Genomic DNA, 12,644 nt, shown 5'->3' with positions numbered 1-12,644 from the left:
GGATTCCTTGCCCCATGTCCTCACATGTGGATACGCCATTTTAGATGCCCTGGAGCCTGGACCGCACTAAATGGAGTTTAATGAAGCGATTTGCACCGAGACTCACATTTTGTTTCTAATCAAATTTTTCCTGAAATTTGTATTAGTCAGAATTCGCTCATCCCTAGTGATAGGTCTCTTTATCATGGGAACCTATAGGCAGCGGAAGCCACTGTGTGTCTATACAGTAGTATCTGTCAGAAGTATATGTTGGATGCTTAGGTCAGCAAACCTTATGCAAAGAAAATATCCTAAATTGTATGTTGAGCTGCTGTCTGATCATAGATGCCTAATGTTCCAATTAGTTACTCATAGGGTAAGGATTGCATGACTTCATTTAGTTAAGCTGCTTTTATTTTGGGTGTGATCTTACAAGCAACGCTAGGGTGAGAACTTGCCAGGTTGCTTCATGAGCCGGTTTGTAAAAAGATATCTTTCATAACTAACAGTGGTTGAATTGAGTTGGTGTGAGTCATCGTAAGGAACGTTAATGCAAGGTTTCGCTGGTGGGACTTGTTACAGCATACTATGTGAGTGCTGCTACCTTCTCTAACTACATTCTGACCTATTTGAGTTGTCTACTGGCTGAGCACCACGTGCATGCCTGTACGGAGACTCCTGCTGCTGTGCTGTATATTGTGTTTGTATCTTGCTGGTGGTGCCGGTCTCCCTTCTTCTATTGCACCATTATCCATTTCTTAGTGTTGAGCTCACCTGAAACAAAAGACAAAAACAAGATTAACCTTTTGATTTAATAGGAAACAAGGCTTGGCTGCCCCTATCCTTAGTGCGCGCATGACTTTCATCAGCCTATGAATGGTGGCTTTGATGCTTAAAAATGCCTGTTTTATTCCATGATTTCTGTTCAGTGGCAAAGACCAGAGCTGTCTGACTAGACCAAAAATTATATTATGATTAAAGGGGTACTCTACTGGAAAACATGACTTTTTTTTTTTCTGGTGCCAGAAAGTTAAACAGATATGTTAATTACTCCTATTACAAAATCGTAATCCTTCCAGTACTTATCAGCTGCTGTATTATCCACAGGAAGTTTTTCTTTTTTTAATTTCCTTTCTCTCTGACCACAGTGCTCTCTGCTGACACCTCTGTCCATTTTTGGAACTGCCCATAGTAGGAGCACCTCCCCATAGAAAACCTATCCGCCTCTGGACAGTTCCTAAAATGGACAAAGGTGTCAGCAAAGAGCACTGTGGTCAGGAAGAAAGGAAATTTAAAAAGAAATGAACTTCCTGTGGATCATAACAGCAGCTGATAAGTACTGGAAAGATTAAGATTTTTTTTTTTTATGGAAGTAATTTACAAATCTGTTTAAATTTCTGGCACCAGTTGATTAAAAGAAAATAATGTTTTCCAGTGGCCTACCCCTTTAAGCACAAGCAGTTTAATGGATATAAGACTATATTGCTAAAGACAGGTCAAGAACCTTCTAGGATGCGGCGGCAAGAGGAAAATTAATGAGAACCCTGAAAGATTGTGTGAAATGTGTCAAGGAAACAACATAGAAATAAAAAAAATGCTGAAAAGCTCATACACATTGAGCGCAGAAAGATAAAAATAGCACAAAATAAGTGAACTTGGGTGCAAATCAATGCGAAAAATAAACAAAGCACACACAATTCAGAAGTTGAGCGTGGTTTACAAATTCCCTCTTGACCAAAAAAAAAAAAAACCCTACGATTTTGTGAACATGTGTTTATGGAGGTAAATATTCTGATTTCAATATGTGATTGACATAATAAATAGTGACCACCCCAATTTAATATCCAAACCCCTTCTATTTTATGTTCCAACCACCCCCTCCTCCATTTCATGTCCATCCCCCTGTGCAGAGAACGGGATCTGCAGCAGACCTAAGGGGGATCAAGGCTAAGTGAGAATCACCTTTTTTTTGTTTTGTTCTGCACATATTACACACACAAGGGTTGGGCCGGACTGCTGACTAAATTCAAATGCAAAATCCTGCATTAGAAAATGCTTGTTGTTTTTTGGTAGGGGTCTAATATTTTCTTGTGGATGTGTTAGTAAAAGGGTATTGTAAAGAAATTCTCTTTTTAAAACTGTTCAGGGTATCTGGGATAAATCAAAAATATACTCTGCTGCTGCCAATGCTATTCTGATGGTGACAGTCCTCACGGTCAGCCTTTTTTCTCCATCCCAACACATAGGAAATGTTCCCGTAGCCAGTGAGAGGGCACGGTAGTGACCCGCTTTAACGGGGTATTCCAGGAAAAAAAACTTTTTTTTATATATATCAACTGGCTCCAGAAAGTTAAACAGATTTGTAAATTACTTCTATTAAAAAATCTTAATCCTTTCAGTACTTATGAGCTTCTGAAGTTTAGGTTGTTGTTTTCCGTCCAAGTGCTCTCTGATGACACCTGTCTCGGGAAACGCACAGTTTAGAGGAGGTTTGCTATGGGGATTTGCTTCTAAACTGGGCGTTTCCGACACACGTGTCATCAGAGAGCACTTAGACAGAAAAGAACAACCTTAACTTCAGAAGCTCATAAGTACTGAAAGGATTGATTTTTTTAATAGAAGCAATTTACAAATCTGCTTAACTTTCTGGAGCCAGATGATATATATAAAACATTTTTTTTTTCCTGGATAACCCCTTTTAACTAGTTTTTGGCTCAGTTTGCACTTGTGTTAGGATGGAGAACAGGAAGTGATGACAGCGAGGATTGCCACAGTCAAAGCGGCATCAGTGGCAGGTAAATACACTTTTTTTAATATTTATTTTGTTTTTCTGTTTTCAGTTGATAAAACTTTTTATTTTTTATTTATTTTTTATAGATCATGGAGTTATGTGGAGCAACCAGACTTGGCTACTTTGGAAGAAGCCAGTTCTACATTGCATTGAAGCTTGTCGCTGTTGCACAGTCTGGCTTACCATTGCGAGTTGAGAGCTTAAACACTGGTAAGTGACTCAACAACGAGTTTCCTGGCATCTGACACAGGTTAAAGTAATTTGTAGAATGTTATTTTAATTTACATTTGGTATAATTAATAGGAAAGCTAATAATTCAGGGACTGGAATTAAATTATGAAAAGCTTATACACATCAAGTGTAGAAAGTAGAAATAGTACAAAATTAGTGAACTTGAGTGCAAATCAATGCGAAAAATAAACACACAGCACACACAATCAGAAATAATTTTATTCTGCTAGTTAATGGCATGTAAAGGACCTTTTAATATCTTTTGGAAAGTAGAGGAAGCAGTTCTGGCCTATGGTTGTGTCATTACAGCCTAATTTCCTAGAATACATGAATAAAAAAAAAATTTGGGTATCTGCATACCTTTCTGCTACTATTTTCCCTTCATAAATCTTACAATTGCAGTAAGCAAATATACCTCCTAAATAGACAAAATTAGTATCGTATGATTTTATACTTTTAAATGAACCTACAGCAGTGCACTTAACACCTATTAGTGTGTTTTGGATGCATCTGAAGTACTTTTTATGTAGTGCATTTTTGTGAGCATTTGTTGGTTAAGAATGTATGGGGGAAAAGAAAATTAATATTTGAGTGATGTTTCTTGTGTTTTGGATCCACTCTTGGTTTTGGCCTATAAATACTGATACAACATTCTGTCCACTTCTGCAGTGTCTCTCTTACTCTTGTAGGGACGTAACATCTTTAACATGCTGCAGTTCTCTTGCAGTATGAAAGAAATGACATAAAATCTGCACTGACCTGTTGGTACAAGCGTATAGTGTGGGTGACACTGATAATGATACTTGCTTATCCCTGATCTTTGGCCTCATTTGCCAGTTATGCTCCTTATTTTGGTGACCGGCTTGGTGCACAGGCGTTGCTCCAGATGCATTCGGACGTCACCGCTGCTGGTTTCAAGTTACAATGGCTTACTGTATGGTAAAGATATTGTAACCTGAGGCCATTGTAAGTGGACCACGGTTTATCTATAATTCTGTCTCTGGACATCACAAATCTTTTTTTGTAAAGGCATTTTATGTTGCAGTATATGTATACAGTGGCATACTTTTGAGTTAAATATATGGTGCATGCAATTCTCAAGGTCAGAGGCTCAAAATGTATTTGCAAACCAATATTCCTAGCATGCCCAGATGGCCAATGGCTTTGCAAGCATGCTGGGAGTTGTAGTTTTGCAACAGCTGGAAGTCAGCAGGTTGAAAACCACTGCTATAAACCCTCTAATTCTCACTGCTGTCATTCACCCCCCCCCCCCAATGCTCCTAGTACATATTTCTTGGCCCTGTGCCTTATCTCTTATTATGCCCTCTCTCGTGCCCATGTTCAAACAGACAGCAGCCGGCCTTCCTCTTTGTAGCCTCCGCTTCTATGTGCCCGCACTGCATTTGTGAAGGGACAGGGATAAAGATTTTTAAAAACTCAACTAAATTCATTTTTTCTTCTATTCAGTTAAGGATCTTCCTTTGCCAAGATTTTTGGTGTCAAAAAACGAGCAAGATTCAAGACATCCTCTTGCCCACAGTTCAGAAGGTGATAATTCCTCCTCTTACTCAGGAGTTATTCCTCCTCCTCCTCCTAGTAGAATACAGGTCAAGAAAGGCTCAGTCAGTCATGATGTTATTCAGCCACGTGGTCCAGCAGATCAACAGGTAAGTTATATATATATTTTTACTCTCTTTTAGGTTATTTAAAGAGAATCTCTGGTGGTTTATGCTTTCCATATCTGAGGGCATCATAAACTAGTGATTGGAACGCTGAACAGAATGATGTATCACTCCATATTGTCTTGTGCAGCCATTCTTTAATCCAGGAGAATGACGCCTTGCTTTTCCCTCTGCCAGACAGCTGTCTGTCTTTACGCTGGGTATGAGTACCTACTTACATGATTTAAGACTTGTCTTAACTGAGGTACCTTGCCATGTTATTGATATGATAAAACCTAAATGTCCAGCTTGCTTAAAGGGGTACTCTGCCCTAGACATCTTATTCCCTATCCAAAGGATAGGGGATAAGATGTCTGATCACGGCGTTCGTTTAGAGTGCAGCATCGGATGCTTGTGACGTCACGACCACGCCCCCTCAATGCAAGTCTATGGGAGGGGGCGTGACGCTCCTTACCATAGACTTGCATTGAGGAGGCTTGGCCATGACATGACGAGCCTCCGCCTTGCATCACCGGTCATCCTGCATGGAGCGAAGTCCGCTCCGTGCACCGGATGTTTGGGGTACTGCAGCCGAGATTGCGGGGGTCCCCAGTGGCGGGACCCCGGCAATCAGACATCTCATCTTTTGGATAGGGGATAAGATGTCTAAGGGCGGAGTACCCCTTTAAAGGCAGTCCTGTATAGCTGGTTATGGCAAAGCCTTTCTTTACAAGGGTTTTGCAGGTTTTTCTGTTTCCTTTTAGAAAGGTTGTTGGCTAGCTCTTACCAGTATGGTGTGTTGGCTCTTCTGTTTCTTTCAAGACACAGAGGGGGAGATTCATCAATACCTGTGCAGATGAAAAGTTGCCCATAGCAACCAATCAGATTGCTTATTTCATTTTGCTGAGGCCTTTGGGTACTCCGCCCCTAGACATCTTATCCCCTATCCAAAGGATAGGGGATAAGATGTCAGATCGCCGCGGTCCCGCTGCTGGGGAGCCCTGGGATCCCCGCTGTGGCACTGCGCTATCATTACAGCACAGAGCGAGTTCGCTCTTTGCGTAATGACGGGCGGTACAGGGGACAGAGCAGCGTGACGTCATGGCTCCACCCCTCGTGACATCACGGCACGCCCCCTTAATGCAAGTCTATGGCAGGGGGCGTGACGACCGCCACGCCCCCTCCCATAGACTTGTATTGAAAGGGGCGGGCCGTGACATCACGAGGGGTGGAGCCATGACGTAACGATACTCCGGCCCCTGTATTGCCCGTCATTACGTGCAGAGCCAACTCGCTCTGTGCTGTAATGATAGCGCAGTGCCACAGCGGGGATCCCGGGGCTCCCCAGCAGCGCGACGGTGGCGATCTGACATCTGATGTCTAGGGGCGGAGTACCCAAAGGCCTCTGCAAAATGAAATAAGCAATCTAATTGGTTGCTATGGGCAACTTTTCATCTGCACAGGTATTGATGAATCTCCCCCTCTGTGTCTTGAAAGAAACAGAAGAGCCAACACACCATACTGGTAAGAGCTAGCCAACAACCTTTCTAAAAGGAAACAGAAAAACCTGCAAAACCCTTGTAAAGAAAGGCTTTGCCATAACCAGCTATACAGGACTGCCTTTAAAGGGGTACTCCGCCCTTAGACATCTTATCCCCTATCCAAAAGATGAGATGTCTGATCGCCGGGGACCCTGGTTAACTTTTCCTCTGCACAAGTTTTGATAAATCTCCCTCAGTTCTTTTCCTTGTTAGTTTGCGTGCACTTAACCTCCCAATGCCCCCATGCTCCTCTGTTTGTATTCTTGAAATTCAGAAACCAATCTTTGTTTAAGTAGGTTCACACTAGTGTGTTTTCCTTTTTTTTTTTTCTTCGTGTTTTCTGTCACCCACAAGACACGTATAGGCACCTTGGAGATGTTGACCTGATTAACAATATATTGCATAGTTTTGTGTTATATCACTTAAATCATTCACTACCAGTAAAAATGTTTCTCCTTTCTTCACTAAGGAATCCCCTTCACCTGTAGTATCCCCTCAACAGTCTCCACCATCTTCTCCACTTTCTTGGAGGAAACACAGCCGACATGCTAGTGGAGGAAACAGTGAAAGGCCTGTAACTGGGTCAGGTCCATTTTGGACACCTTACAGTGAAACACAATCAGGTATGGTGTTAAACTGATTTAGTTCTTTTAAATGAGAATTGTATAAAATAGATATTAAAAGGATATTTTGATTTGTAGGCATTTCTTCACTTGGTCAGATTGAGCCTGTTAATTTTAATGACGCTTTGTTTATTCTCATTCTCAAAACCCCCTCTTACTTTTCATAGCAACCAGGATAAGACTCTGCAAAGTTACTCTCAGCACTGAGACCCTGACCAATCATATTTTCCATGTTTTTATGACTTGTCAAAAGTTTTCTTTTAGAAAGACAGGAACTCTCTAAATACATTAAGACAACCCCTTGGCTAATTTTGGTTGTCACTTCCATTAAATGCTGCTCACTAATAGAAGTCCACAGCAATAGAAATAGTGACATTATTAATATACAATTTTCAATTACTATAAAATGTATGAACACAGCCATAATTAGAAAGTTTATTACTGCAGAGGAACAGCAGCAAGACTTCAGGACCAAGATCCCAGTTAGTTTGTTCACACGGCAGATTCTGTGCTGAATTCCACATTAAAATTCAGCACACACATTCTGTTCAATGCGAATTTTGCTCAGAAATGCATAGCTGTCTGAGACGACACTTTTCCGAGCGGTCTTGGCACCGGCATGTTATGCTGGCGCTCTGCTGTCTGTGGAATGCCCACACTGAAATTTTCTGTGTGGACATTCCACCGTGTTAACATAGTCTTATAGGGGGAGATTTCTGAAGGACTTTTTCTGTGTTCTCTGGGCACACAATGTTGCATGTGCGTCTAAGCACTTTTTTTGCGACTTTTTTGGGTACATATAAAGTAGCAAACAGCTTTCAGTAACTTTCAGTTTTCGCTTTGCTGTAATTGTTAATTTATTAAGTTAGAATGTCTCCCGTAGGCATAAAAAAGTCGCTAACCCCTCCAAAATGTTGTAGGTTAAAGCCAGGTCAGATCTTTAGAGCACTTTTTAAAAAGTCTCACAAAAAGAAGCAACTGCGACTTTTGGTGCAGAAAAGTCAGAGGAGATGAGGAAACATACAAAATGGTGTTCTGAAGGGATATATTGTTTTTTTGCTTATGTGCGCCAACTTTATCAAACCCCCCCCCCCCCCCCCCCTTGATAGTATAATAAATGTGCGCACATAAGCAAAACCAAAGCAAAAGAAAAATTACTTCAAACCTTGCTTTCCAAAGACAACACTGATAAATGATCCCCATTGTGATCAATGAGCCGAAAACTAATACAGGTAACTAGGGTCATTATCATCTGTAAAATCTGTAAAAATAAGGCTGTATCCACATCTGCCTCATAGTTTGTTATACTCAGAAACCACTATGTATAGCAGCATGATATTATGAGCAGAGATTCCGACTGAATCCTCTGTCCAGTCACATGCGGTACATGTCATTAGTAAGCATTGGACTTGTTTCATTCTAGAAGGGATAGTGCTTTTCCAAAGGGAATTAACAGGTGTATTCTAATCTGCTAAAGTAATTGAATTATTTTTGGTAAGGGTCCAACCACTGGGTAATCCACTAATTCTGAGGAGTGCTGCTGTGCAGGGAAAACTTAGAGTACCTATCACTAAATAAACTTTTGTAAACTAACTCAGGCTATGTTCCCTAGTTACTCCTAACACCCCTCCCACCCTTAGAAAAAAATTCAGAGATTTAAAAAGCTCTGTATCATACCTTTCTTCTTGCTCACATAGTGCAATCTCCCAGCAGGCTAAAGTGGGTGTTTCCCAGCAGGCATGACATCACTGAAGCCTGCTGGGGGACCATTTCCGCCCTCACATGGTTGCAGTGCTTTGATGAATAGAGAACCTCAAGCTCTGTGCAGTAGCTTTCAGTGTACCTTTCAGTGAGGCTCTGTTCAGCTTTTAGTCCGTGCAGCTTAGTCTGCAGCTGTTTTCAGTGAGGCTCTTTGCAGCTGTCAATCAAGCTCCGTTCAAAGAAACACTTCTTGAGTTTGGTCTTTGGAGACCAAAATCAGAGATTTTGACCAGATGGAATGTGTTCTGTCCAAGAAGGAAGACCCCCTAGTGGCCAGAAGTATACAGCAGAAAAATTAACATAACATATTCTCTATCAGCTCCATTGGGGGACACAGACCGTGGGTGTATGCTGCTGTCTCTAGGAGGTATGACACTATGGCAACAAAGAAGTCGGCTCCTCCCAGCGGGATATACCCGCCTCCAGGCCCTGAGGTAATCAGTTTTAAGCTTAGTGTCTAAGGAGGTGGACATGGTCTGGAGTTCTCTCCAGACCAGGTCTTATGTTTTTTTTATTTTCCTAGATTTAGGGATGTTATATTTTTTATTACATTTTCTTTCCTGTTTTCAGGTGGGGACTCAGGAACTGTGGCTCACTGTTTCCCCATTGCGAGTAAGGGGGCACAGACATTGCGTATATGCGCTGTTCACCCCCTCTCGCCAACAGTCAGCGCGTGGGTTTGTACCTCATGGGTCCGGGTCACCCTATCTCCCTGCTCGCCTCGCTCGCACATTAGCCCGGCATTATGCAGGTGATAAAAACTGGCTGAAGACTTCATGAGGTAAGTTCTTCCGACTGAGGTGAGTATATTTCCCTTTCTCCTTAGGTGCAGATTTGCAACATCTGGAGACCCTCAGTTTTTGGCCCACCTTTCTCATGGGTCTAATGGGGCTGGCCTGGACAGGGGGTCCCTTATTACTGGGGTGAGCAGTGGCAGTTTGGGGCACAACTTTCTACACTTTATTCTTATATATGTGTGTGTGTGTGTGGAACGACTGGGTGTGTGTGTTTTTTACATTGAAGCGGCTGACAGCCGCGGCGTTCTTCTATGCGGGCGCTCCGAGCGCCGTCTTACTTTCACTTTCGGCAGCAACTGCTGCCGGCGTCTAGTCCGCTCAATTCCCCGCGAGCGAACATGCATTCGCATGTGCGCTCGGGGCAAGGAGCGTGCACCATTACGGCACTTCTTGTTAATACTTCGGTGGTCCGGGGGAACTTTAGCTCCGCCCACCCAGGGCCACCGAAGCTTCTCTGTGCGCGAACTGTCCACCAATCGGCGCTGTGCGCGCGATTATGGTGGCAGGGGCCAATCAGCAGTGCCCCCTGCTCCTAACTCGCCCCTCCCTTGCTATTGGCCAGCATTTCTCCTCTCTGACAGCCTGGAGACCACCAGGAGTCCCGGGGTGGGACAGAGTGTTAGTGTTGTGGTTTAATTTTTAAAATAGGTCCTTTGTGGTCTATGGGGATCTCAAGGCATGTGAAACGGTAAGATAAGCAGACTGTATCAGCAACACAGTGAAATGGAACACTGTCTTGGGTGAGAGAGGCCCATAACGGCCTCCCTCTAAACAGTTAACTGGAGTGTTAGCCACTCCTTTACTCTGTTAATACTGTAACTATAAACTGTCTGGTTCTGCTGAGCCCCTTGTTCTGCCTGCTCCACTGCTCCCCCAGACCCCCCTGCTACTCTACCCCGGTTGTTCTTCCAGACCCGGTGAGTTCGGCCGCCCCTCCAGCCAGGGTTCCCTCCCTCTCCCAGTCTATATCCGACTTGGCTCAGGTCTCCCGTTATGTGGGACTGCCTTGGAGAGAGGTCCTCCCTACACCGGCCCTCCGGAGGGTCAGCTCTCCCCCTATTCTGATGCTCTCGCAGCATCATAGGTGTGTGTCATCTGGCTCATCCCCCGAGTCTTCTGGCAGGCGCGGGCTCTCCCCTCGCAGGCATCGCCCCTTTACTCCGACCTGTAGCAAGCGTCGCTCCTCTAGAGAATGCTCCCAGGGTCGCCGCTCTGAGTCTCCAGACCCGCGTACCAGGTCAGTCTTTCTCTCTTCCAGGGCCGCCTCACACGTTCCCATTCACCTGGAGAACTTGTGGAAGAAGTTTCTGATTTGGCCTCCGACTCAGAGGATCGCACGGAAGTGCCTGATGTGGTGTACTCAGTGGTTGCGGCCATAAGAGATACTTTCCATCTAAAGGACCCAGGAACTTCAGACGTGGCTCCAGAAGTCTCCTTTCTTTGTGCCCGACCGGCACACAAGACTTTCAGCTCTCACGCAAAATTTTACGCCCTGCGGGTATCCGCCTGAAGTCACCCTGACAAGAAGTTTCAGGAAACGAAGAAGGATCAAGCGCGGTATTCCTTCGCCAAGGACCTCCTCTCCAACTGTGGATCCGCCGGTCTCCCGCCTCTCTAAGGCGCCTACCGGGCCGTTGGCTGATGCAGCTGCCTTCAAGAATCCAGCGGACATGAAGGTGGATATTTTGGCAATCTCTGCCCTTGAGGCAGCAGGTTCTTCCTGCTTTTGCTTCTGCCTGGGTGTCAAAGGCCCTTTTAGTATGGTCTTCCAACTTCGCCAGGGTAGTCTTCAGGATCCCTCCGGAGTATAATCTAGCTCTCCGATGCTCCGCAGCCGGTGATTTTTTCTGTGTTCTGCCTCAATGTGCAGCCACTGTGCTACCTTTACCACAAGCTACCTGGTAGCCACCGTCCCTTCATGTGGCTTTAAGCCTGGAATGGGGACGCCACCTTCAGGAAGTGAGGCGACGGGTGGAAAAATAGTTCTTTATTACCTCTGGTAAGACTCACAGAACCGCTTTCAGTTGTTAGTTCTCCTTCTGGTTCTGCGGACTTTTGGTACTAACAATGGGTACCAACAAAGGGTCCAGCCAGGCGCCTTCATGGGAAGAGGGCTCCTCTTTCCGATCCCATTCCGGCCGTTTGGCGGCCCCATCAGGCACCCGTAGGCCTTCCTCGGCCTGAAGGGTCGCCCCCCCCACCCGCCGACCTCTCTCTCGGGTGGTTGGTCGCCTCTTACCCTCTGGGATGCCTGAACATGCAGCTTCAGGGGAACGTTTTCAAGGTTTATTCCAACCTCTCTGTGGTCTCCAAGAAAGGCGTTTCTGTTCGCCCAGTCTTGGTTCTCGAGTATCTCAGCCAGCATCTTGCGTTCCCATCCCGAATGGAGTCTCTCTCTGTTCGGTGCTGGCGTCCATGGTTCAAGGGGAGTTTTCGTTCCTCGGTGGACATAAAGGATGGCCTGCCTCCACTTCTCATTGTTTCCCGGTCATCAGCGGTACCTCCGCTCTGCAGTTCCGGACGGTCATTTTCTATTGTCGCTATCCATTTCGGTCTGGCCACTTCTCCGTGGACCTTTACCAAAGTCCTGGTGCCTGTGATAGCCTTTTTTACGGACAACAGTTGTTTCCGTGATTCCTTATTTGGACTACCTCCTCATCTGAGCTCCAGCCAGGACCCAGATCCTGGAGAGTCTTAGTCTCAACCTCCAGACCTTGTCTCACTTCGGTTGGATGGTCATTTGGGACAAGCCCAACCGCTCTCCTGGGGCTCCAGTTCGATACGGCCTCTGCCCGCTTTCGACGCCGCCGACTCTTTTCAAGAGTCTGATGCCTTCGGCTCCCTGCTCCAGTTTCCATTCCTTTTGCATGGATGTCCTGGCCGTGCCATTTGCCCAGTTTCATCACCGACCTCTTCAACTGGTGATTTTCTTCCGGTGTGACAGGTCTCCATTGTCTCTCGGCCGCAAGATCGTTCTCTCTCGTCAGTCTTGTTGGTCCCTTCTATGGTGGCTTCGTTTTCCCCCTCATTTTTTTCGGGGGCGTTCCTTCCTGTCCATCCCTGCCAGTCTGTCAGGCTGGGGAGGTGTTTTCAGGGACTGCTCTGTCTGGGGTCTTGGCCCCCCAAGAAGCATGGGGTTGTCTCTCAGTTCCCTTAAGGGTCAGGTTTCGGCCCTTTCTATTCTTTTCCAGCGTCCTCTGGCTTCTAATTCTCATGTCCGGACCTTCCTTCAAGGAGTGGCGCATGCTGCCCCTCCTTAT

The 12,644-nt window shown here is 45.1% G+C and overlaps 1 protein-coding gene and 1 long non-coding RNA gene across 7 annotated transcripts in view; one reads left to right on the top strand and one right to left on the bottom strand.

Moving 5' to 3' along the window:
- REPS1 (RALBP1 associated Eps domain containing 1) overlaps positions 1-12,644 on the top strand; it is a 117,385-nt gene that overhangs the window by 16,548 nt on the left and 88,193 nt on the right. For all 4 annotated transcript variants that reach the window (XM_056566680.1, XM_056566682.1, XM_056566679.1 and 1 more), the window contains exons 2-4: positions 2,857-2,980; positions 4,469-4,668; positions 6,673-6,826. In XM_056566680.1, the coding sequence (XP_056422655.1) occupies positions 2,857-2,980; positions 4,469-4,668; positions 6,673-6,826 (478 nt within the window). The remainder of the gene's footprint in view (positions 1-2,856; positions 2,981-4,468; positions 4,669-6,672; positions 6,827-12,644) is intronic.
- The window catches only part of LOC130362351 (uncharacterized), a 60,375-nt gene continuing 48,121 nt past the window's right edge, over positions 391-12,644 (bottom strand). For all 3 annotated transcript variants that reach the window (XR_008891372.1, XR_008891371.1, XR_008891370.1), the window contains one exon: positions 391-753. This is a non-coding gene — a long non-coding RNA (uncharacterized LOC130362351). The remainder of the gene's footprint in view (positions 754-12,644) is intronic.

This window comes from Hyla sarda, chromosome 3 (genome assembly GCF_029499605.1).
Source record: "Hyla sarda isolate aHylSar1 chromosome 3, aHylSar1.hap1, whole genome shotgun sequence".
Lineage (NCBI taxonomy): Eukaryota > Metazoa > Chordata > Amphibia > Anura > Hylidae > Hyla > Hyla sarda.
Note: the sequence above shows the minus strand (reverse complement) of the source record. Positions and strands in the feature narration are given on the sequence as shown.